Raw genomic sequence first — 27,437 nt, 5'->3', positions numbered from 1 at the left:
CACAGTTCTGACTTCAACAGATGGACCATTGACTTCTGCATCAACAGTTCTGACTTCAACAGATGGAAAAGTGACTTCTGACACACTGACATCTCAAACTACGGTTCAAACTTCAACAGCAGAGCCATCGACTTCTGCATCAACAGTTCTGACTTCAACAGAAGGACCATTGACTTCTGCATCAACAATGCTGACTTCAACAGATGGAACAGTAACATCTGCATCCCCAGTTCTGACTTCAACAGATGGACCATTGACCTCTGCATCCACTGTTCTCACTTCAACATATGGACCTTTGACATCTGACCCACTGACTTCTGAAACTACGGTTCTAACTTCAACAGCAGAGCCATCGACCTCTGCATCCACAGTTCTAACTTCAACAGATGGACCATTGACTTCTGCATCAACAGTTCTGACTTCAACAGATGGAACAATAACTTCTGCATCCACGGTTCTGACTTCAACAGATGAACCATTGAATTCTGCATCAACAGTTTTGACTTCAACAGATGGAACAGTAACATCTGCATCCACAGTTCTGACTTCAACAGATGGACCATTGACCTCTGCATCCACTGTTCTGACTTCAACAGATGGACCTTTGACGTCTGACCCACTGACTTCTCAAACTACGGTTCAAACTTCAACAACAGAGACATCGACTTCTGCATCCTCAGTTCTGACTTCAACAGATGGAACAGTAACATCTGCATCCACTGTTCTGACTTCAACAGATGGACCTTTGACTTCTGACCCACTGACTTCTCAAACTACGGTTCAAACTTCAACAGCAGAGCCATCGACTTCAGCAACCTCAGTTCTGACTTCAACGAATGGACAATTGACTTCTGCATCCACAGTTCTGACTTCAACAGATGGACCATTGACTTCTGCATCGACAGTTCTGACTTCAACAGATGGAACAGTAACATCTGCATCCACAATTCTGACTTCAACAGAAGGACCATTGACTTCTGCATCAACAGTGCTGACTTCAACAGATGGAACAGTAACATCTGCATCCCCAGTTCTGACTTCAACAGATGGACCATTGACCTCTGCATCCACTGTTCTGACTTCAACATATGGACCTTTGACATCTGACCCACTGACTTCTGAAACTACGGTTCTAACTTCAACAGCAGAGCCATCGACTTCTGCATCCACAGTTCTGACTTCAACAGATGGACCATTGACTTCTGCATCAACAGTTCTGACTTCAACAGATGGAACAATAACTTCTGCATCCACGGTTCTGACTTCAACAGATGAACCATTGAATTCTGCATCAACAGTTTTGACTTCAACAGATGGAACAGTAACATCTGCATCCACAGTTCTGACTTCAAGAGATGGACCATTGACCTCTGCATCCACTGTTCTGACTTCAACAGATGGACCTTTGACTTCTGACCCACTGACTTCTCAAACTACGGTTCAAACTTCAACACCAGAGCCATCGACTTCAGCAACCTCAGTTCTGACTTCAACGAATGGACAATTGACTTCTGCATCCACAGTTCTGACTCCAACAGATGGACCATTGACTTCTGCATCGACAGTTCTAACTTCAACAGATGGAACAGTAACATCTGCATCCACAATTCTGACTTCAACAGATGGACCATTGACTTCTGCATCAACAGTTCTGACTTCAACAGGTGGAACAGTGACCTCTGCATCCACAGTTCTGACTTCAACAGATGTAACATTGACTTCGGACCCACTGACTTCTCAAACTACGGTTCAAACTTCAACAGCAGAGCCATCGACTTCTGCATCCACAGTTCTGACTTCAACAGGTGGAACAGTGACCTCTGCATCCACAGTTCTGACTTCAACGAATGAACAATTGACTTCTTTATCCACAGTTCTGACTTCAACAGATGGAACATTGACTTCGGACCCACTGACTTCTCAAACTACGGTTCAAACTTCAACAGTAGAGCCATTGACTTCTGCATCCACAGTTCTGACTTCAACAAATGGACCATTGACTTCAGCATCAACAGTTCTGACTTCAACAGATGGAACAGTAACTCCTGCATCCACAGTTCAAACTTCAACAGCAGAGCCATCGACTTCTGCATCCACAGTTCTGACTTCAACAGATGGAACTGTAACATCTGCATCCACAGTTCCGACTCCAACAGATGGACCATTGACTTCTGCATCCACAGTTCTGACTTCAACAGATGGAACATTGACTTCGGACCCACTGACTTCTCAAACTACGGTTCAAACTTCAACAGCAGATCCATTGACTTCTGCATCCACAGTTCTGACTTCAACGGATGGAACAGTGACTTCTGCATCCACTGTCATGACTTCAACAAATGGACAATTGACTTCTGCATCCACAGTTCTGACTTCAACAGATGGAACATTGACTTCGGACCCACTGACTTCTCAAACTACGGTTCAAACTTCAACAGCAGTGCCATCATCTTCTGCATCCACAGTTTTGACTTCAACAGATGGACCATTTACTTCTGAATCAACAATTCTGACTTCAACAGATGGAATAGTGACTTCTGACACACTGACTTCTCAAACTACGGTTCAAACTTCAACAGCAGAGCCATCGACTTCTGCATCCACAGTTCTGACTTCAACGGATGGAACAGTGACTTCTGCATCCACAGTTATGACTTCAACGAATGGACAATTGACTTCTGCATCCACAGTTCTAACTTCAACAGATGGAACATTGACTTCGGACCCACTGACTTCTCAAACTACGGTTCAAACTTCAACAGCAGAGCCATCGACTTCTGCATCCACTGTTCTGACTTCAACAGATGGACCATGGACTTCTGCATCAACAGTTCTGACTTCAACAGAAGGACCATATACTTCTGCATCAACAGTGCTGACTTCAACAGATGGAACAGTAACATCTGCATCCCCAGTTCTGACTACAACAGATGGACCATTGACCTCTGCATCCACTGTTCTGACTTCAACAGATGGACCTTTGACATCTGACCCACTGACTTCTCAAACTACGGTTCAAACTTCAACAGCAGAGCCATCGACTTCTGCATCCACAGTTCTGACTTCAACAGATGGACCATTGACTTCTGCATCAACAGTTCTGACTTCAACAGTGGGAACAATAACTTCTGCATCCACAGTTCTGACTTCAACAGATGAACCATTGACTCCTGTATCAACCGTTCTGACTTCAACAGATGGAACAGTGACATCTGCATCCACATTTCTGACTTCAACAGATGGACCATTGACCTCTGCATCAACTGTTCTGACTTCAACAGATGGACCTTTGACGTCTGACCCACTGACTTCTCAAACTACGGTTCAAACTTCAACAACAGAGACATCGACTTCTGCATCCACAGTTCTGACTTCAACAGATGGACCATTGACTTCTGCATCAACAGATCTGACTTCAACAGGTGGAACAGTGACCTCTGCATCCACAGTACTGACTTCAACTAATGAACAATTGACTTCTTTATCCACAGTTCTGACTTCAACAGATGGAACATTGACTTCGGACCCACTGACTTCTCAAACTACGGTTCAAACTTCAACAGCAGATCCATTGACTTCTGCATCCACAGTTCTGACTTCAGTGGATGGAACAGTGACTTCTGCATCCACAGTTCTGACTTCAACGAATGGACAGCTGACTTCTGCATCCACAGTTCTGACTTCAACAGATGGAACATTGACGTCGGACCCACTTACTTCTCAAACTACGGTTCAAACTTCAACAGCAGAGCCATCGACTTCTGCATCCACAGTTCTGACTTCAACAAATGGACCATTGACTTCAGCATCAACAGTTCTGACTTCAACAGATGGAACAATAACTCCTGCATCCACAGTTCAAACTTCAACAGCAGAGCCATCGACTTCTGCATCCACAGTTCTGACTTCAACAGATGGAACAGTAACATCTGCATCCACAGTTCTGACTCCAACAGATGGACCATTGACTTCTGCATCCACAGTTCTGCCTTCAACAGATGGACCTTTCACATCTGACCCACTGACTTCTCAAAGTACGGTTCAAACTTTAACAGCAGAGCCATCGATTTCTGCATCCACAGTTTTGACTTCAACAGATGGACTATTGACTTCTGCATCAACAGTTCTGACTTCAACAGATGGAACAGTAACTTCTGCATCCACAGTTCTGACTTCACCAGATGGACCATTGACCTCTGCATCCACAGTTCTGACTTCAACAGATGTACCATTGACCTCTGCATCCACAGTTCTGACTTCAACAGATGGACCTTTTACATCTGACCCACTGACTTCTCAAACTACGGTTCAAACTTCAACAGCAATGCCATCGACTTCTGCATCCACAGTTCTGACTTCAACAAATGGACCATTGACTTCAGCATCCACAGTTCTGACTTCAACGAATGGACAATTGACTTCTGCATCCACAGTTCTGACTTCAACAGATGGCACAGTAACTCCTGCATCCACAGTTCAAACCTCAACAGCAGAGCCATCGACTTCTGCATCCACAGTTCTGACTTCAACAGGTGGAACAGTGACCTCTGCATCCACAGTTCTGACTTCAACGAATGGACAATTGACTTCTGCATCCACAGTTCTGACTTCAACAGATGGCACATTGACTTCGGACCCACTGACTTCTCAAACTATGGTTCAAACATCAACAGCAGAGCCATCGACTTCTACATCCACAGCTCTGACTTCAACGAATGGACAATTGACTTCTGCATCCACAGTTCTGACTTCAACAGATGGACCATTGACCTCTGCATCCACAGTTCTTACTCCAACAGATGGGATAGTGACTTCTGACCCACTTACTTCTCAAACTACTGTTCAAACTTCAACATCCGAGACATCGACGTCTGCAGTCGCAGTTCTGACTTCAACAGCAGAGCCATCGACCTCTGCATCTACAGTTCTGACATCGACAGATGGAACAGTGACTTCTGCATCCACAGTTCTGACTTCAACGAATGGACAATTGACTTCTGCATTCACAGTCCAGACTTCAACAGATGGACCATTGACTTCGGACCCACTGACTTCTCAAACTACGGTTCAAACTTCAACACCAGATCCATCGACTTCTGCATCCATTGTTCTGACTTCAAGAGATGGACCATTGACTTCTGCATCCACAGTTTTGACTTCAACTCATAGAACAGTGACTTCTGAACCACTGACTCCACAAACTACGCTTCAATCCTCTGAAACAACTGAAACATTGACTACTCCATCTAATGTTCAAACTTCAGCATCAATAACAGTGACTACTCAATCTTCTCCGCCAGCTTTAACAACTGAACCATTTACTAATCAAAGTACGCTGCCAACTTCAACAGCTCGACCAGTGACTTCTGCATCTACGGTTCCGGCTTCAACAGCTCGACCAGTAATTACCGTCCCATTGACTACTCAATCTGCGGTTCCAACAACTAAACCACCAGATTGCCAGAATGGAGGATATCGCAATGGTACAGAAAAATGCATCTGTCTAACAGGATTCCGCGGAGACCTTTGCGAGCATTTCTCAGATTATGTTAAACCAGGTATGTTTCCCTTTCATAAGCATTTTGGAGAGAATTCTTCACAGTTTACTAAAAGTCTCAAATGTAATCTTCGCAAGCATGTTTACTCTTACAGAAGAGGTTAACACAAAAGTTGTTGTGGAGGTGGTGGTGAACCAGTATTATAAACCAGAATATAACGATAACAAATCACCAGAATACGAAGACTTTGTTCAGAACTTTACACAACAGGTAAGAAAAAAACCTTTTGCATTGTGAATATTTACGGAACTAAGACAGAAATTGGTATAATTATCTAGGATAAAACAACAGGTAGGATTCTTCTAGCAATTATTATACCCTGCGTATCTAATTGGCAATTAGGTATTTGTTTGCCTTATTATTATTGGACTTTATACCAGTAGGCTAGCTTTCTATTCATCTGAACTGCAGCCGTGTTTAGGGTAGGCCTTCCCTTGTTATATAGGGTGAACCTGACCTCCGTATATAGGGTATGCCTAGGTATGTGTTGCAGTATTGAACATGAGCAGTCCCCATCATCTCTGCCATGGCACCCAGCTGTGTAACAGTTGTGTGAACTGATTACATTAGATTTAGTAATAGACTGGATTTAATTTAGATGTACATTTGTCATGGCCGTCATGTATGTTATATCCACAGGTGTTCTGCACTAACGTTGTAGCTGTAGTGCCACTTATCAGGTCCTGAGTACCGCTCCAAAATGTCAAAGTTGAATCAAGATTTTAGTCTAAACAGGGCCTCCTTTTGCAAGGAAATAAGCATGCCGTTATCTTTCTTGTTGGCCAGTGTTTAGGATTCAACAAAGACAAAGGATCATGTATTATGTTTCTATTGTTAATCATTAGTTTTTCATAATACAGATGACTTCATACTATAAAAAAGTGAACATAAAGAACTTCGAAGGTGTGATTGTTACAAAAGTGAGGTAAGGTACTCATTTGTGTAGACGATCGTTAAAATGGCTGGAGGTAAGATTTAGGTGTTGATTGGGTGTCATTTGTTAGAAATGGCCTAGCCATCCTTCAGCTTATACTGACTTACATGCGCTGTCAGAAGATCCATTCCGGGATAACCAACTTCGATTTTAGACCACATATGGCTCATTTCGGAGTCCATCTTGCCTGTCAATCACAGATAGCTGAAATGCAACACTTCTCAATGGCTTTTTCATGGTTTTGTTTGAAATCTTGCTGGCTTCTACCCTTCTTCTCATTCTCTTTACAAATCCCAAATCTTACCTCCCAGCAACTTCAAATTAGCGATACTCTGCATGTTAAAATGTGTGATACTAACTCAAAGTATTTATCTTTCTTAGTCCTGCAGTTTCCTTTGCCAGGAGATATAGGTCAGGAAGTAATGGGTAAGTGACTGATTCTAATTTCCACAATAGTACAAATTAAGAAATAAACACATCTTCCATATTCCATAGGATTCCATAAGTCAACATAGGTTGAGCAGATTTATTACATTATTTTGTTGATTTAAATGACAATGAATGATATGGTGGCTGTAGAATAAAAAAGCTATTCTTTCTGCTAACTTTTTTCCTAGAGTGAATGTAACACATGATATTGTGCTGTTGCTTCAAAATAATGCTGACTTTGAGACACAATATGGAAATATTGTTAATGAAATCGAGGAGGCGGTTTGTAACCTCACTAGCTGCAGAAAAGGTAAGATCCTAGGACGACATCCATAGCGGCCATCTGAGTTCCAGGCATTAAATTAATATTTTCAGATCAAATGTATTTCAATCAATGCAATCAATCAATACGCACACATACCCAGACTTCCTTAGATGATACAAATATTCTTATCCTTCAGGTGAGGCAGATTGTCCTGGATTTGACATTTCCAACAAAACAGATGTTAGCAAACCAGAAGATTTTGGCCAAAGTAAGTAGATGTTTGATCCCAAATGTGATTCAAGGGGGGACCATGCATTTTATTAAAAGATACAAAATGCCAGGCGTGCGATTTAAAGCTAGCTCTAGTGCTAATTAAACAAAACAAATACTCTGATCTCCACCCTTCCCTCCTCTCCCCAAACACTAACTGGTACTTCTGCAGAGACCCCTGTAGCCTTGAGATTAACGCCTACATGACACATTGGGTTTAAGAGCTTACTTTTTGTTTAGCATATTCTACCTTTTATGAGCAGCTGTGGGCTAGCCCTGTCACTGTGGCCGAGAGGAAGGGTGTGTCTACCGGGATATGACCCGGAGTGGGTCTACCGGGATATGACCCAGAGTGGGTCTACCGGGATACTCCCCACCTGGGAGTTGAAAACCTGAAATTCATACTTTGCACGTGACGTCACGACGACTGGCTGGCGGGCAAGAACAACGTTCTCTAGCAACTTAGTAACCTAATCAAGGATCTGCCAGGACGTCGCCAGTTTTACCATACGAACGAAAGTTGATATTTTGAGGTGAAAAAGATATGCCAGATAGTTGCTGTGATTGTGATTGGATGTATTAACTGCCGAGGAGTGAAGCCGGGGTTATGTTTTTACCGGATCCCATCCGAAAAGGAGAAAAACTGTATTATTGTCTATAAGATTAGAATTTGCCACAAGTAATCTATATTGTTTAATTGCACATTATAATTACAATTATTTAAAAATGGAAAATAACCCTCCCTCTGCCGTCATGGGGATAGCCCATGTTGCCAGATTGGGTGGGAAATCTGGCCCAATCTGGCAACACTGGCGGAGGCGTCACTAAACGATCCTAAGAAGTTTTATTTCAGAGTGCAGCAAAGAGCTCCGCTGCGCTGGAACTTCAGAAATGCTTGAGAAAATGTAACTTTTGTGGACGCTACCGCATTACTTGGTCAATTAAAGAGCTATTTAAAAGTTATTTTATTGACTCCCATACGAAAACATTGTTAAGCCACCCACTCTTGAAAAAAAGTTAGTTATCCATACTTTTGTAGGCTTTCATTTTTTGTGCGGTATAAGGTGACAGAAGATACATTTAAATATCTCCAAACTCCAGCCAACTTCAAAGCAATGAACACATCATGGGGTGCTGTGTATGGATCACAAGTTCTGAGTATCTCTATCTTTTCTTGATCCAATTTGAACATTTATGGTCTAAATAGTTGATTGATTGTATTATTGGAAATCTGTAAGGTTGCAATTCCCCTGGCTTGCCGCTGTTCGTCGCCATTTTGTCGGCGAACGTTGCCCTCCAGGTAGCCATGGTAGTCACGTGACTGCAAAGTATGAATACACCACCCTGCCCACAACCACATCATACAAGGGGTGGATTTGTTTGTCACCGTCACGATAATGACATGTTTGTCTTTGTGTGTTTCTCTCTCTCTCTCTCCCTCTCTCTCTCTGTCTCTCTCCCTTTCTCCCCCTCGCCCTCCCTCTCAGATATTTGTGCAGCCATCATTCCAGACTCATCTCTTCTTGAGTTCTATGAAGCCCTGAATGCCAGTGGGTGGAGTTGTGTGACGATGTGTGACAAGAATCACACCAACCCAAAGCACTGCTTCAACGAGGGCGTATGCAACGTGTATAGCGGCATCGGACCCACTTGCGAGTAGGTCGGCTGGTGCTTTACTCTTTTTACAAAATGCCCCATGCACAGAGAAATAATATGTTGTCGACCAACAAGTCTCCTTTTTTCCGGCATCAAATGAACTCCATGAGCTCAGATCATCTATAGAAGGAAATGGTTGGAAATGTTACGGATTGTTCGGTCTGGTTCAGATTTGAGACTTCTGTAGCGACAGATGAGTAAACAGACTGCACCTATGCAGCGCTTTTCTAACCAGTGGCCACTCAAAGCGCTTTACAATACTGCCAAACGTTCAACCATTCATGCACACATTCACACACCGAGGGCAGTGTCAGCTATGCAAGGCGTGAGCTAGCTCATCAGGAGCAGTCAGAAAAAAAAAAGAGGCATTTTCAGGGGCAGCGACGCTAGGGAATAGAACAGTGGTGTGAAGCCTAGTGGGGCGGCGCGGCACGAAGCTGGTGTTGGCTAGTACGTCCGGAATAATGGGGGCGATCTTTTTGACACGCCGCTGAGGCGGCGGTGTGTGTTGGGCTTCAGGGACACCTCGACACTCGGCTAGGAGGAGCCGGGATGCAACTAGCAACCTTCCGGTGACCAGCAAACCCACTCTAGCTCGGTAGCCACATGCCGCTTATGAGTTAATTAGTGAATAAATGCTGCATGAAAGTACGAGTATGAGTCTATAAAGCCTACCTCGAATCCTCATTGAAAAGACGTATCGATATCCACAAGCAGAAGCTGTCACCTTATTCGTTGCCTATCCTCTCCTCCTTTCCAGATGTGCAAATGTTAATTCTACCTGGTACCTCGGTGATGACTGCAGTTCTCCAATCTACAAGGTTGCCTTCTACGCTGGTTTATCAACTACTCTCGTAGTTCTCCTACTGACCATGGGAGCTCTGTCCGGGTACATCTACTTCAACAAGCAACGACAGAACCGGTAGGCTGATGCCTTTCTCTCGTACCATCAAATCAGCTGTAGGTAAAGTTAAAGAGCTTTTGTTTTGGGTGTAATTTTCTAGAAATTAGAAAAACCATGAAGTGCAACGTGAGAACATCTGTTTGAGGTTGACACGTGTTCGTTGTGAATTTGCATGCTTCACACCAACTAGGCGGCTGCCACAATTTTATTGGGTGAAACAAGACAACGGATGCAGGATGGTGGTGGTGGGGGTGGTGTTGGACGCCTGTTTATTGTAAAAGTTTGTAGTCAAAGGGGACATATTATACCACCAGGTGTGAGTGTGGGAAGGATATATATATATATGTGTGTAAGGCTAATCACACATAATATGTCCCCTTTAATGAAAGGTGGACGAAGTACTTAGACCACTAGCTAGTGTAAAATATTACTCAAGTAAAAGTGGAAGTCCTCCCTTTAAACGTCGACTTGAATAAAATTATAAAAGTATTTGGCTTTAAATGTACTTAAGTATCAAAAGTAAAAGTAATTTGGTGTAATGTAATTTCAATGTCTTGCTATGTCCTTTATACAATAATTTAAGGTTAAAAGAAACCCCACCAACACCACTCTAAATACAATGTTTTATATTTGCGATATCTGGTACTGATATAATTAGAAATGATCATAATTACCTCAATGTGTTAGATTGGACGGCAGATTCTTGAAAGAGGAAATCGTATGCTTCTTAAGCAGACAGGGAAGGCACTTACAAATGAACAAGTCTTTTTCCTTTCCACTACTTCAAATAGTTTGCTTAAATATGGCCATGGGGTCTCAATTTCAATATCTGGCGCTTCTTCCATTAAAATGTTTTGGCTATAAACGTCAAACGTGACAGTGAAATTTGAAGGCTAAACAGACACACGAGGACAGAAGCAAAACTTGGTAGAAACCCGCCCAAACTGCACGAATCACGATGTGTTCTGATTGGTACACTTGTGGTGCACGAGCACTCATTTGGATCTGTCACTTTATTGACTGGTCACGCATGCTGCACACAGACAGACTCACGTGCACACACAGACACATTCACGCACGCAGGGGCAACGCTAAGACACACACACAGACGGGCCAAGCGCAGACAGACACACACGTGCGCACAATCACATTCACGTGCGCAGGGGGCACGCACGGGCACAAACACACAAACACCCTCGGCGCAGGGGCCAAGCGCATACAGACACACACGTGCGCACAATCACACACACAACATGCATGTCTTGGAAAATAACGTTGAAAGTAGAGATGTCCGATATTATCGGCCCACCGATATTATCGGCCCGATATTAGCATAAAAATGTAATATCGGTCAATATCGGTATCGGATTTTTTTTGCCTTAAAACCGATAAAATATATATATATATATATATTTTTTTTTATTATAGCTCAAATAAATGTTTTCAAAATTGTGCAGTACAGTGCACATTGTAATTGACTCATATTTGTGCATTTATTCAATTAAGGTTATTGAGTTTTAGTTAAAGAAACATACTGCTATGTTGCACATAGTTGTTCAGGTACAATGTTTTATCATTTGTGAAGTCAAGTTTTCCCTATTTGTTGTGGGCATTGTCAAGATTATCTCAGGGAGAGTGTAATCCAAACTGTTGTCTGAGACCATTAAAAAAAAAAAAAAAAACATGGCACTTTTCCCTTAAAGGGACACTATGTAATATTTTGAGTAATTTATTACCTCAAATCAACATATTCATTCATAAATAAGTCCTCATTGGTGTAAAATTATCTCTGCCAAAAATCTCACTTATCCTCCTGAGCGAAGAATAATTAATATTAATATCAATATGGTTACATAGGACGGGTAAGCTTCATGGAGGCTTCCATCTTCTTCCGGTCTATGAGCTGCCGAGAGGGTCAAAAAGCACTACGTCGTACAGGAATTGCAAACGCGTTTTCACTCTGAGCCAGCGTGACGGTGGAACAGAGCTTAGTTTAGCGAGACGAGTTTTACCGGCAAATTTGAACATGCACCGCATTTTTTTGAAAGACCATAGTTATGCCACGCCACAGGAGAAGGAATCATCGTCGCCAAAAAAACGACGATGTGTAAGCAAAGCATGTATAACATGGTTTTTCATGGCAACGAGATGCGGGGCGCTATGTTTGAGCGACTCGTCATTGAAAGGCTACTTTATTACATATTTAATTTACTTTTTCACATTTTTGTCGAGTTTAAATCGTGACAATATTCTTATGACTTATGGATACTGTCAAATGCGTTGGAGGAATTCAAAAGCCATTCTTCATCAAGTTATGGAGGTTTATTCTCTGCTGTGGTCACCACGTATCCAAATCCACCGAGACGCACTTATAGGCTAGAGCGGACCTTCTGGAGCTTCAACTCGCTTGCGAGACAGTTGATTTATCACCCGAACAACTGGATTTCATACCAACAACTCTGATAAAGAAGACAATACGGAGGAAAAGAAGATCGAGAGGAGGAATTAGGAACAGGATAGGAGACGAGGAAGTAAACTCGTTGCCGGGCGACTAACTGGCGGCGCGCACAGTCGCAGCGGCCCCTCTTGAGATCTGTGAGATTGAGATTGAATGTTTGAGTGTGAGACGTCCTACGACGAACGTAGTTTATGACAGGGAAACAATATTAAACATTAGGACATTGAGAGCGAGTAACATCACTGGCATTCGCTGGCATCTGGACATACTACGCAAACACAGGATACTAACGGACACTGTGACACCGTGCCCGCAACTGCCCGGAGGAGGAAGCAGCAGAGACGGGGTGGACGTAAACAAACTGAACAGCTTCTTTCAGCTCCTACCCTCCAAGAAACGCTATCGCAGCTTAAGATGCTCCACCACCAGGCTGCGGAACAGCTTCCTACCTCAAGCTGTCAGGATGCTCAATGCACCAGCGTCCCAGATCTTCTCACTGGACTTTATTTATTATTTATTTATTTATTCATCATTGGGACGTTTGTTTGAAATGTATGTTGATCTTGATCCGTGAGAAACGCCTTCTCGTTTTGTTGTTCAATCAACAAAATGACAATAAATTTGATTTGATTTGATTTGATTTTGATTTGATTCCGTTAGTTACAATGTAAATTGTTGGTATTTAGAATACTGTTACATTGTTGAAATCAACGGGTTACAATGCGTTGATTAGGATGCGTGCTCAGCCGCACGCATTATGGGAATTATTGTTTTGATTATCGGTAACTCCAAGACTACCAAAGGCTATGTGAACTTTTATGTTATGACATTTTATGTAATCTGACATTAAATGACCTACTGTTATTTATCATCTGTATAGTTATTTGTCATGTTGGAAAGTCCACAACTGCTGGAGTCAAGTTCGTTGTCTGTAAGAATGCTTGGTCAATAAACCTGATCTGATTTGTCCATCTAATTTGTCCAGTTGTCCACGAACCTCATCATCACTCGAATGACTCGATGAGGTAGCCTAGTAGGTGTCATGTCACAGCTTCTTGGCACATACTGCCCACCGTAGTTTTTGGACAAGCGAGCACTATTAGTTTGAATGCAATATACAATTGTACCACTAGATGGGAGTAATTTTTACACAGTGTCCCTTTAAATTAAGTTGAAGTATTTTTCTTATTTTGCACAGACAATGTTAACATTTGGAAAGCCTTGTTGCATTCAAGAATGCATCCAGTGGGGCATCACAATAACATTAAGCATGTTGTGTTAATTCCACAACAGGAGATATGTAATGTTACCTAAATTAGGTTTGAGGAAAAATAACCCAAATATCGACATCGGTATCGGCTGATATCGGAATCGAAAATTTAGAGTTGGACAATATCGCATATCGGATATCGGCAAAAAAGCCAATATCGGACATCCCTAGTTGAAAGGAACGACAGGTTTTTCCGAATGGAGTGGAGTCAAATGCATGATTTTCACCTACGAAATGTAGTTGAGTAAAAGTACAAAGTTTCACAAAATAATGATACTCAAGTACAGTACAGATACGAAAAAAGTTACTTAGGTACGATAAAGAATTACTTGGACTTCGTTACTGTCCACCACTGATGATACTTGGCCTGGTGCTCCATGTTGCCATGCAGGAGATCTCTCCCTGAGGGTGTGTGGTGATGGCTGGTTTAACCGGTGCACACTGATTACGTAATGCACCACAGGTGTGCAACCTCACACGCTCCAGAGTCCATTCTGACTGGGCCAGGTGAGGCTGCTTCAACCAGCCATCATCCACACACACGCCCACGTAGTTATCTCTCAGATCTTACCTACAGCACCATTGACAAATGCCAGCTTCTTTTTGTGGATCCAGTAGAACAGCTTTCATGTGTCTGTCCTAATCGTTCTCTGCAGCAAGAGAGACGTCAGAGAGTCGCTGGTGAACGAGTTCCTGGACGAAGACTTGGTCTGGCCTAAATCTAGAGATCATCTCCCTGCACCTTCAGGTAATGACTATGGAGACGTAGCCCAGTCCAGCACGTGCACCCTCTGAAGTCTGTCTCTTTATTTGTACCGAAACGTGTTCTAGATAAAAGGTGTTGGTTTATTATGGATAAAGTTAGTTGAGGTAAGCTCTTTGTACAGGGTTCACTGAGAGTTGATACTGAAGTGTATCTCTGTTTTTAAGGAATGTACAGTAACCCCTCCTTCAGCGCGGACCCGACCAACCGCCAGGGCCACTACCTCATCCAGACCCCCCCGTGGGGAACCGCCGCTTCGACCAGGGGCGACCAGGACGCCGCATCCTCTACCGGCGCCTCCGAATCACCACAGAACCAGCTATCAATAAACCAGCCGGTAAGGACACACAGTTACGCCGGGATTCCACCGCACGCGTTACGGCCGCGTTACGGCTGCAGCACGGAACGGCTGCGACTCTGCCCTGCTTGCATTTCCACCGACCGGGCGCGTTACGGCAGCGGAGCGGCAGCCGTATTCACGCGAGATCAAGAGATCACGCGATAATCCTAAACCTAATATTGGTACATAAATTACTTCATGTTGCGGAACTTCGACAATGTCTCTCGTCGTCCCATGTTGCCGACCCTCTGAGACCCTTTGATGCTCTATGGCTTTTACTTTTTCACTTCCTGCCCTGCTCGATCTGCTCTGTTGAAATTGACGCGGTTCAGCAACGGCTTGCGGCAAAAATAGAAGTGCTACGGAATGATAGCGCTGCGGCGCGGCGAGCCGCTCCTGGGACGCTGCTGAGACGTTCCGCAGCCGCGCCCGGTGGAAATGGTCTCATTGATTAGAGTGGAACCTATCTGCTGCGGTGACCGCGGCCAAGACGTGCCGCAGCCGAAACGCTACCGTAACGCGTGCGGTGGAATCGAGCCTTTAGGCTTGAGAACCCCCCAACACAGCGAGCCCTTAGAACCAAGATGTCTGCCAGGTGATAAGGCCATTTGTCGTGAAAACAAGCCGATACCCAGGACAATAAAAATATCCTTTGCTTTAACCTTTATCTCCAGATGCAGAACCGTCAGCCCCAGATCACGTTGGGGGGGGGGGGGGGCCCGTGGTGGGACCCGCCCGCCAGCTGGAGTTAGTGTACCGGTCCCCTGAGGACCAGGAATTTAATTTCTAATTTCTATTTATCAAATGCCCAGCTTAACAAAGTCCCGCTCTGCTGTCCTAACGTCTGGAGACGAAGGGCTCCAGGGAGACATGATGTATGATGTAGGATGTATGATGTTTGCAATGGTGTTATTTAAAAAATGTAATAAAGGATTGAGAAAGTGAGAGGTTATCTGTTTATTGAGAACTACCGTAATCCTGAGGCCTTTTTTTCAAACCACGTCATTGAATGTATTATCAATTATAAGCTTCGACCAAATCCAAGAAAGTGTCTCTGCCCCAGAGTCCAGTAGCATTGAGCCAGGATAGGCTACTTCTCCCAGCCATCCTCCACCCCCCCCCGACCCACCAAACGACCTGCAGCGCCGCTCTGTTTCGCTCCTCTTTTCCACTTTATAAGGAAGAAATCCTCTGGAATAAATACCAGAGCACTAACTAGAGGTGACTGCGAAATACAACGCCGCAAGACCAAATTTGGTAAAATGGTGATGTTCATCAGAGGAACACAGTCCTGGAATATATTACCATCTCATGTTAGAGACTGTGCCACTTACACCACCTTTAAAAAGACCCTTAAACAGTGGTTAGTAGCAAGCCAGACCAGAGGGGTGTTTCACGAACGGAGGTTTAACAAACACTGAGTTAACGCTGAACTCTAGGTTGATTTACCCAGTGCCGACTAACCCAGAGTTTTCGGTTCCACAGCAGCGGTTATGCATTAGTTCAATCAACTCGGGGTTGGTTAACACAGGGTTGTGCGCGTCCACGCCAAACCTAAAAAGACGTGATGTATGGATCATGGAAACCCTGATCGATAGGCGAAACGGGCCGCTTATTTCAATGAAATGGAACTCCAGGTTCTCCTGGAGAGCTATGACGAGGAGAAGGACATTATCACAAGAAAAGGGAACGCTAAAGCCTCTGCAACCCAGAGAACCAAAGCCTGGCAGCGGATCGCTGACCGCGTAAATGCGTTAGTTACACGTCAAAAGCATGATCCTTAATATTTGAGCCATGAATATATAAATATCCCAGTTAAGCATTCTTAAAGATCCTACCACATAACCCCTTTCTTCTAAAAAAATATGTACTCCGATGGCTTCCAAGCGTTCAGCGGATCAAGTATAAAAATGAAGTATAAAAAACATACAAACTGGTAAGCTTTTCCCACCATCGTATTGGTATAAATTTAAATAAGCCATTTTTTTAAGCCAATCGTGAATAGGCCGACAGTCGGCAGACTGGATCTGGCCCTCAAATTGTCTTGACCCCGGTGGAGGAGCTGTTAATAAACATAAATTCAGGGCGCCCTGGCATGGAGGGGGTACCTGGAGGTACCTACCTCAGAGAGTCAGGGGCCATACCCCACTGGTTGAATGTAGGTTTTTGTGTTTTCTTGTATTTTAGATGTTTTTGCCTTCGAAGTAACACATGCAAACCATGTGCTTGCCACAGCGCATACTATTCCAAATGTTTCTTTTTTTGGTAACTGGGTAGAAAACCTAAAAGTGACATTTCATCAACTTCACAGATCAAGATGGATTAGTGCGTGTAACGGTCAAACATTCTCCAGTGGATGCAAGTCCGTTAGGACTATTTTATACTTCGTGTTGTAAGTGCCTCTCGGCATAGTACTCAGACAATATTGCTCTTTGTATGATAGGAGGCCGATATAAATCTTGGATGGGTCATCTGAAACGACTGAGATGTGCTCAGCATCTCCAACATTATAGCCTAGATAAAACTACCATTTGCAAAAAACGGAGGGCTACGCAAATAGTCTGGAGTGAACTGAGGCCAGGTCCTCGATTGGTAGTGTTGGCTATGTAAGGCTATTTAAATATGTTAAAGATTTGCGCGAGAATCTATAGGCCTATCTCTCCACTCCAGCAAAAAGTCATTTGATATGCCAAGATGTCGAGCCGTGGTCTTATCAATCGCTCCCGGTGGATTGCACGTATAATTTGCACTCCGATATCAACAGTTCTCTCATCAAAAGGGCATGCCATTGTGAACACATGAAATCTGCGGTGAACGCGGGTGTAAATACCCAAAACCGGGTTATGTTTCAAACTTAACCTGCCCAAAACCTGCTCCGACCAGGTTTGATTCAGAGCATATGTTTCTATAGCAACTAACATACCGTGATCCTTTTGGAACGGAAAACCTAGGGTTACCGCAAACCCTGGGTTAACTTACCCGGTTATGTGATAAAACCGGCTTTGTGGAACACCCCACTGCTCTCATATGTAACCTTTGGTGATCCTACTTTTTCTACATGGACTCTTGATGTGAATTGGGACCTATTTTGTGTGTAAAAGTGTTTTTTATCTATTTTGTATACTGGTATGTTGTTTTTGACTTGCCTTAGGACAACGGATGTAAATGAGCAACTAAGCTAACTCCGGCGTATTTATATTGATGCTCTGGCTGACATGTTGATTAATGTGCAATGTCCTAATCAAATAGATAAATAATAATAATAATAAAAGTGCACCACTTGTCAGAGTAAGTCTTTTTTCTTTTTTTTATCTCACAGCATTTGTAACGCGAGCAACAAGACAGGATAACTTTCTTTTAAATGTTTCATTATAAAACGCAAAATCATGATATCAAACACACGGTCAAAGTACTTTGTTGCTTCCCACAGTATCTGACTCCAACTCAGCAAAGTTAAAGTCCAACCCTAATAATTAGTATAAGTTAATATCAAACAGAGAAGTCATATTTATATAAACGTTAAAACAAATGTATAAATGTTTTTATCATGTATACATCACTAAATCATGCATTTTAGACTAATATAAACCCTGTAAATAATAATACAATCATCAATACCAATAATTAATTGTTTTTAACTATCTTATTATTATTAATCACTGTTCCCTAACCGAACAACGCACACCACGGAGGATCATCAACGCTGCTCTTTCTGCCCAACCCGCTGACGTCTCTCTCCCCCGGGGGTTGAGGCAGGGCCGTAGAAAGAGCTCGTCTGGTGCTGCAGTTGTGTCGGGTCCCCCAGACCCCATCTAGCCCAGACTCTGCATGCATGTAAAACCTTTTCTAATGAATGTCCGTGGGATCCGCAAGTGAGAGTAATGTTTATTCTGCATTTTATGGTGCAACTATCAAGATGTGCTTGTGATAAAAAACCCTTCAAAGGTCATGCGCTTTCCTTAACCGATAGATAATGAATAATCGGTCAATCATTAAAGAACATTGCAAACCAAACCCATTTTTTAAGAAATTATACATAACACCTACATTGTCGGTTAAAAGATTTTGAATCTGTTCTATTCTTAACGTAGACTAATCATTATAGCATTCCAACTATTTAGGCTTGGTTGTCTTGCCCAGGACTGAAATCGTTTTTTATTTTCTAAAACCTTTGCCCCTTTCAGGAAGGACTTTTATTACCTTGTAAACCATCATCAAATAAATAATCTCAAAGTGGCCAAGGAGTGTTGTTGAATTGATAGATTGTCTGATAACTTTTTGTGGTTGCGAGACCGCATGCTCCCTTTTCCTTATCACACGTAGAGCCCTTTATGACTTGATGCCCGCTTCCTACTGGTGGACTGGGAAGTCTGGGGGGGATAAGGACGACCACAGGGGCAAACTGCACATTCACACACCGGAGCTCCTTGGGATCCCGCTGGACGCGCTCAAACAAGGGATTACGCTCTTTTTCTTTTTCACGAGGAACCGTTTCTCCCCGGCTAACTTCAGAAAGGCTGCGGGCCGCGATGGCCTCGACTTCTCGTAGGAGCATCTGGGTGGTGTTCACCTGGGTGGTGTTCACCTGGGTGGTGGTCCTCTGTGGACCGCTGGTGGAGGGTGAGCGATTCATGTTGTAGATAATGGAGGAGATGGTGGAAGGAGGAAGAAATGTATCGTATGAATGAGTAGGCTTTATCGGTTAACTACAACGCTAACAAGGTGTTTCAACCGATGAGCAATAAAGGCATAAAATATGTCGACTTGAATAGAGGCTTGATTACAAAACTGGGATAGGGGCAGCAGCATATACTAATTCCTATATATATATATATATATATGAGGAAGAGCAGCAAATACTAATAAATACTCTCTATTTATCTGTCTATCTATCTATTTTTATATATATATAATACTGTATATATATGTATATATATATATATATATATATATATATATATATATATATATATATATATGTATATATATATATATATATATATATATATATATATATATATATATATATACAGTATTATATATATATATATACATATATAAAAAGAAAGATAATAATTTATATATAATATATATAGAGAGAGAGATATCTATCTATATATAGTTACATTATGACACATAAATAACTATATCTCTCTTTATATATACAGTATTAGTATATATATATATATATAAATATATACAAACATACATATATACATTGACATATATACATACACATATATATACTCGTGCTGTCAAGCGATTAAAAAAGAAGCTACTGCTTCTTTGTTTTGAGCGAAAAAAATAAATAAATAAAGCATTTGCCTTAATCGCGCGATAAAAAAGATTAACGCCGTTAAAATTGGTTTGCGTTAACGCCGTTAATAACGCGTTTAACTGACAGCACTAATATATACATACACATATATATATATATACAAACACAGGGGAGTTATGTAACATTTACATAACGAGCCGCCGCTCAAATGTTAACCAATCCCGTATGACCTGCGCTGAGCGGCCCAGTGAGGAGTCGGGTCAGAACCTGGGCCGGGCTCGCCTCGTCTCCTGACACGGTCCACGGCGTGGTCTTGTGTCGCAGCCTCTTCGTATTCCTATTCCTTCACGGCCTCGTTGTGTTCACTGTGAGCGCCTTTCCCCTGCCGCACACCTCATTAATCAACGCACCGGCCACAGGACGCCCATCAAGTTGTAGCAACAAGGACTGAGGAATTGAAATGGGATTTTCCAATGACTTTATTCATATTTATTTGTGAATTGGATCCATTTTTAAATAATACCCGAGCCTAGGAAAATGTGCGAAAAAAAGGATTAGTGACTGTAATCCTTTCTGAATGTGCTGTATATAATAGGGTTTGGGTGCACGTTTGTGTTTGTGTGCGCGCATATGTATGTGTATATTTGTGTATGTTAGAGTATATGCAGGTGCAGAAAGATCTTATTTAGGATAATTTAATCACTTGCAGATTTTCTAAGGAAATGTATCTTAGTGTGTGTGTCTGTGTTTGGGGGGCGGTGGGGGGGTGTTCATAACATGATTCAGTTAGGTTTCACACGGTGTCTTTAAGTTTCTTTCTGCATAAACGAATCTCAATGTTGAAGGTTTTAAGAGCCTGCTTTATTGCCTGACTTTGCGTCAAACTTCAGAGTGCAGATACGAGACAGAGATCTTCTAGGTGATACACTGTTGACAGATTATTTTTACATTTAACTAATTTAATACTTAAGGCTCCGAAGAGCGTGATCAAACACAGAATATACAGAAGAATATGTAGATTAAGACTAAATATGTCAGAAATATTCTTCTTTTTATCTTTATTGTAATGAATATTATCGGTCACATTAATTAAAATGATGTACATTTACATCTACAGGTCTAACTACAACAACTGGACCAGTGACCACTACTTCAACACTGCCAACTACAACAACTGTACCAGTGACCACTACTTCAACACTGCCAACTACAACAACTGGACCAGTGACCACTACTTCAACACTGCCAACTACAACAACTGGACCAGTGACCACTACTTTAACACTGCCAACTACAACAACTGGACCAGTGACCACTACTTTAACACTGCCAACTACAACAACTGGACCAGTGACCACTACTTTAACACTGCCAACTACAACAACTGGACCAGGGACCACTACTTCAACACTGCCAACTACAACAACTGGACCAGGGACCACTACTTTAACACTGCCAACTACAACAACTGGACCAGGGACCACTACTTCAACACTGCCAACTACAACAACTGGACCAGTGACCACTACTTTAACACTGCCAACTACAACAACTGGACCAGGGACCACTACTTTAACACTGCCAACTACAACAACTGGACCAGTGACCACTACTTTAACACTGCCAACTACAACAACTGGACCAGGGACCACTACTTTAACACTGCCAACTACAACAACTGGACCAGTGACCACTACTTTAACACTGCCAACTACAACAACTGGACCAGGGACCACTACTTTAACACTGCCAACTACAACAACTGGACCAGGGACCACTACTTCAACACTGCCAACTACAACAACTGTACCAGTGACCACTACTTCAACACTGCCAACTACAACAACTGGACCAGTGACCACTACTTTAACACTGCCAACTACAACAACTGGACCAGGGACCACTACTTCAACACTGCCAACTACAACCACTGGACCAGTGACCACTACTTCAACACTGCCAACTACAACAACTGGACCAGTGACCACTACTTTAACACTGCCAACTACAACAACTGGACCAGGGACCACTACTTTAACACTGCCAACTACAACAACGGGACCAGTGACTACTCAGTCTACAGGTTTAACTTCAACAGCTGAACCATTGACTACTGCATCTACGGTTCCGACAGATTGCCAGAATGGAGGATATCCCAATGGTACAAAATGTATCTGTCTAACAGGATTCCGCGGAGAGTTCTGCGAGCTTTTCTCAGATAATGTCAAACCAGGTATATTTTCCTTTCCTAAGTATTTTGGAGAGCATTCTTCACATTAAAAAAAGTCTCAAATGTAATCTTTGCAAAATGTTTACTCTTACAGATGTGGTTAATACAACGGTGATTGTTGAGATGGTGGTGGACCAGGATTATAAACAAGCATATGAAGATAACAACTCACCAGAATACAAAGACTTTGTGAAGAACTTTACAGCACAGGTAAGTAAAATAGCAGGCATTGTGAATATTTACGGAACTATGATAGATATCAGCATAAGTAGCAAGGATAAAAAAAAAGTGGGATTCTTCTATTCTTGGGTTTGGTTTGTGGTGCAGTATTGAGCATGAGCAGTCCCCATCATCTCCACCATGGCACCCAGCTGTGTAACAGTTGTGTGAACAGATTAGATTAGATTTGGTACTTTTGCCACGTCTGTGATATCTGGAGGTGGTTTTTCAAAATATTCTGTGCGTTGTAGCTGTAGTGCCACGTATCAGGTCTTAGGGCACCGCTCTGAAATGTCAAAGTTCAATCAAGATTTTAGTCTAAAGAGGGCCTTCTTTTGCACCGAAATAAGCATGGCGTGGTCCATCTTGTTTGCCAGTGTTCATCATATAATATATATTATCACGGCCAAAAGCTGTGTGAGCCTCCAGACGATACTATGAATCTCAAACGACCGCGTCGGGTTCTCCGACGTCTCTGGTTCTTCCACGTCCACATCAATGTGAAGTAGACTGAACCACGGCATGGAGGAGAAAGGGATTTTTGCCCGCGATTGTTGACCGCGGTTGTCTCCCGCAGGAGCCTCGCTGCCTTGGCAGCGGTCAGCGCTTAGGCACCACCGCCTCCTGCAGCGCCGAGGCGGTGGTCCCTCGGCAGCGGGAAGCGGGACTCAAGCGGGAGACATTCGCGGCCAACAATCCCTTTCTCCTCCATGTCGTGCTCGATGTTCTTCAGGGAGTCAAAGCCAATGTTCCTTTCCCCCAATTCATTCTCAACCACGGCTGAGATAACCCCTACTACCAGTCTCGTTGTGGAAAGACCAGAGACAAGTGTTTTGCGCCATAACAACAAACGCAGAATGATTATCCAAATAACAAGGAAGTGTACAACACTTGCATTATAGTCCTGGGCCCCGTTTCCCGAAAGCATCTTTAGCCTAAGTGGATCGCAGAGGGGGTCGTACGAGCATCGTACAGTTTTCACACCGTTTCCCGAAAGCATCTTTGGTAACGAACGTCTTGAAAACGCTCGTAGCTAACGAGTGCTCCAGGGTACTCGTAGGACGCTAAGAGCCTCGTTAGCCTACTATAGCCTCAGTGGCGTAACCAGCGGACATTCCTAGTATTGGATGCGTTTTATTATAACACATTGGTAATGGTGTATCACGTGCGTCTGAGCCTAATGTGGGCCATTATGTTCTTAGTTTGAGAGAGACAGTCCAGGAAATGTTTGAGCAGGCAGGGCACTTAAAATGTGTGAGAGAAATTGAGGGGTATTTGTGCACACTGACATAGGCTACTCATAAAACGTAGCCTAAAATAATGTAAAATAAAATAAAAAAATAATAAAAATATTAATTATAAAAATATTAAAAAAAATGCAAAGGAGCAGGCAAAAGGCTGGGATATGGTGGGGATTGGTCACGTTGACAGGAATGTTTAGTGACATGTGGGAGGGTGGAGGGGGTTACAAAAGTCTCAATCACTCTTCGACGTGCATGAAAACCAGCCGCGTAGTTATGAGGGAGGCCGTCCTCACACCGATCTTCCTCGTCGTCATCGTCCTCATCGTCCTCAACGTCCTCCGGTTCAACTAAAGCTACCCCAGCCTTAGCTGCAATGTTGTGCAACATAGCTGTCACACATATCACAGCGCATGACTTGGCCGGCGAAAACTGGAGCCCTCCGCTGGACTTGTGAAGGCATCTAAAAAAGCACAACTTCCACCCCCCGATCGTGCGCTCAGGATTAGGACTGATATATATGTCGGTCTAGGCTTAATCAATTGTGTTTTAATATCTTTAGCATTGCAATCTATTTTTTTCGTAGGCTACTCTGCGGTTGGCCTTGATGGGGAGATATTTTAACCCTTTTTAACCCCATTTTCCTCCGACATTCCTGCGTCTCCCCCTGCGTCATAGCCCGTTTCAGCACCATGTCAGTGGACAGGTAGGCCTACAATCCTACGATCGTCGTGAGTGCAGCGAATGCGCGTTCACGTTAAGAGGAGTTTCGGGAAACGCTCCAAAGAAATTATCGATGGTTCGAGAGATCCATCGAGAGAATGATCTTACGAGTGAAGATCCATCGATATCGGGAAACGGGGCCCTGGAGCTCTATATCTAAATAATATCATATAATACATAGATATCTATATCATATAATACATATTATCACGGCCAAAAGCTGTGTGCGGCTCCAGACGATATTATGAATCAAAAACGACTTTGTCGGGTTCTCCAACGTCTCTGGTTCTTCCACTTCCACATCAATCTGAAGTAGACTGAACCGCACGCTGCCTGCTGCCGGCTGCCTGCTGCCGGCTGCCTGCTGCCGGCTGCCCGCTGCCGGGCGATGGTGCTTCGCGGCGGTGGTTCCTTGCTGCAACCGGTGGCAGGCAGCATGACGCAGTTCATGTACTTCAGGGAGTCAAAGCCAAAGTTCCTTTCCCCCAATTCCTTCTCAACCCTGGCTGAGATAACCCCCACTACAGTCTCGTTGTGGAAATACAAGAGACGTCAAAGAACCGACGTGTTATGCGCCATAACACCAACAACAAACACTTGCGTTACAGTGTGTGTTACCCTACATGCCCACTACCTCCGTCAGTCAACGGACGTGGGAAGGCGTGGCTGACTGATGGGGGAGTAGTCTTTGCAGAGGCATCCGTCAGCCAATCAAATCGCTTCGCCGGGTTCTTCCCGCTTCTTCCTGCTTGTTGCGATGCAAGATGACCCGCTTTCCCACTTTCCAGTATCGTCAGAGCCCGAGTCGCGTCACAGTGCTTAAATTTGCATACGTGATCTGATTGGATGACGGATCCGTCGCTGCCGAAAAAGTTGAACATTTTTCAACTTCTTGACGGAGCCGAAGGCTCCAACGGAACGGACGGTTCCACAATGCATTGCGCGTCCGTCCCCATTCAAAGTCAATGGGGATCAGTCAACGGACGGAGGTAGTGGGCACGGGGCGTAATCACACACACACACATGTGGCGCTCGCACGGTCGTGTCTCATTGGCGGGCCAAATTCTCTGGACAGAAAATGGGGAGTAGCTTAGATCCCTTATGAAGACATATGGGACCACATTTCAAATCAGAGCTCTTGAGCCTCAGTTTTTTCAAAGGCGACCAGAACACCTAGTGCTCGTTTTAAACCGAACGCAAGTTTTAGCCACTGGGGGACCATAGGCAGGCTAGGGGAACTCATATTTATGTTAGAAAACCTCATAAAGTGAGATTTTCATGCCATGGGACCTTTTATTTTGACGTGTTTTTGATTTGGTATTCAAGAAAGAAAAATAAGCATGTATTATGTTTCTATTGTTAATCATTTGTTTTATATCATACAGATGACTTCATACTATATAAAAAAGGACATATCGAACTTCACAGGTGTGATTGTTACAAAAGTGAGGTAAGATACTCATTTGTGGAGACGATCGTTAAAATGGCTGGAGGTGAGATTTAGGTGTTGATTGAGTGTCATTTGTAAGAAATGGCCTAGCCATCCATCAGCTTTCACTGACGTAAATGCGCTGTGAGAAGATCCATTTCGGGTTGAGCCATTTAGATTTTAGACCACCGACCAACATTTCGGAGTTCCGCTCGCCTGTCAATCACAGGTGTGTGACAGGCAACACTTTACACTATATTGTTTTGTTTCAAAATCTTGTCCGCTCCTCCTCTTCCGCTCCTCCTCTTTACAACTCTCACATCTTACCTACCAGTACCTTCGGATGAGCGATACTAACCCTAACCCTAACCCTAACCTACCAGTACCTTCTGATGAGCGATACTAACCCTAACCCTAACCTACCAGTACCTTCGGATGAGCGATACTTTGCGTGTTAAAATGCGTCATACTAACTCAAAGTATTTATTTTTCTTAGTCGTGCGGTTTCCTTTGTTAGGAGTTTGAGAAGTAACGGGTAAGTGACAGATTCTACTTTTCCACAATAGTACAAAATAAGAAATAAACCCTTCTTTCTGTTTGAATGAACAATATCAGGATTCCATAAGCCAACAAAGGTTGGGCGGATGTTACGTTATTGTGTTGATTTAAATTACATTTAAATTACATTGAATGAGGTGGTGGATGTAGAATAATTAAAAGAGCTTTACTTCTGCTAACTTTTTTCCTAGAGTGAATGTAACGCATGATGTTTTGCTGTCGATACCAAATAATGCTGTCTTTGAGAGAAAGTATGGAAAGATTGTTATTGAAATCGAGAAGGCGGTTGGTGCCCTTAATAACTGCACTGAAGGTAAGAGCCAATGACGACGTCCATAACGCAAACGGCCATCTGAGTTCCATGCATTAAATCAATATTTTCAGATCTAAAGTCAATTTCAATATGAACATTCAATTCTTAAATATGTCAATCAATGCGATCAATCAATACACGCAGAAACCCAGACTTCATTAGATGATTCTAATATTCTTATCTTTCCGGTGACACAGGTTGTCCTGACTTTAAAATTATCAACACACCAACTGTTAGCAAACAAGAAAATGTGGGCAAAGGTAAGCAGATGTTTGATCCCCAGTGTGATACAAGAGGGGCTCATGCATGTTATTAAAGGTACAATATGCCAGACGTGCTGCTAAAGCTAGCTCTAGTGCTAATTAAACAAAGCAAATACTCTGCTCTCCACCCTTCCCCCCTCCCCTCTCCCCAAACACGCCGACCATGACACTATCTGTGGGGTATACTACGAGCCTCGCTGAACATACCCAGGCTTTCTTTGGTTTTTCCGCTTTTAGGTTCAATGCACGTTCACATGAAAGGGGCGTTTATCGCGTCATTTTACTCACCTTTACAAACTGGAAAGATCAAGCATTCTATTTCACTCAAGAGATGTC

General features: G+C 43.1%; 2 protein-coding genes across 2 annotated transcripts; both read left to right on the top strand.

Moving 5' to 3' along the window:
- The first annotated feature begins 5,038 nt into the window (after positions 1 to 5,038).
- LOC132475455 (mucin-12-like) lies at positions 5,039 to 15,810 on the top strand. The gene is made up of 11 exons (XM_060076607.1): positions 5,039 to 5,558; positions 5,653 to 5,768; positions 6,419 to 6,483; positions 6,874 to 6,918; positions 7,110 to 7,231; positions 7,383 to 7,454; positions 8,944 to 9,112; positions 9,873 to 10,034; positions 14,401 to 14,492; positions 14,675 to 14,844; positions 15,522 to 15,810. Exons 3-11 carry the CDS (start codon positions 6,419 to 6,421, stop codon positions 15,597 to 15,599), a joined length of 975 nt encoding a protein of 324 aa, XP_059932590.1. The 5' UTR covers positions 5,039 to 5,558; positions 5,653 to 5,768; the 3' UTR covers positions 15,600 to 15,810.
- A 5,412-nt stretch (positions 15,811 to 21,222) lies between these two features.
- On the top strand, positions 21,223 to 26,885 carry LOC132445703 (probable serine/threonine-protein kinase clkA). The gene is made up of 5 exons (XM_060035818.1): positions 21,223 to 22,358; positions 22,450 to 22,565; positions 25,924 to 25,988; positions 26,464 to 26,502; positions 26,717 to 26,885. Exon 1 carries the CDS (start codon positions 21,223 to 21,225, stop codon positions 22,225 to 22,227), a length of 1,005 nt encoding a protein of 334 aa, XP_059891801.1. The 3' UTR covers positions 22,228 to 22,358; positions 22,450 to 22,565; positions 25,924 to 25,988; positions 26,464 to 26,502; positions 26,717 to 26,885.
- The last annotated feature ends 552 nt before the right edge of the window (positions 26,886 to 27,437 follow it).

The sequence above is a fragment of the Gadus macrocephalus genome, chromosome 17, assembly GCF_031168955.1.
Source record: "Gadus macrocephalus chromosome 17, ASM3116895v1".
NCBI lineage: Eukaryota > Metazoa > Chordata > Actinopteri > Gadiformes > Gadidae > Gadus > Gadus macrocephalus.
Note: the sequence above shows the minus strand (reverse complement) of the source record. Positions and strands in the feature narration are given on the sequence as shown.

Bases quoted from the DNA above. Each gene is read 5' to 3' on its own strand.
- LOC132445703 (XM_060035818.1), top strand. From the start codon at position 21,223: ATGTACATTTACATCTACAGGTCTAACTACAACAACTGGACCAGTGAC.
- LOC132475455 (XM_060076607.1), top strand. From the start codon at position 6,419: ATGACTTCATACTATAAAAAAGTGAACATAAAGAACTTCGAAGGTGTG. The intron at 9,113-9,872 runs GTAGGTCGGCTG...CCTCCTTTCCAG, and splicing joins GGCATCGGACCCACTTGCGA to ATGTGCAAATGTTAATTCTA. The intron at 14,845-15,521 runs GTAAGGACACAC...CTTTATCTCCAG, and splicing joins AGCTATCAATAAACCAGCCG to ATGCAGAACCGTCAGCCCCA.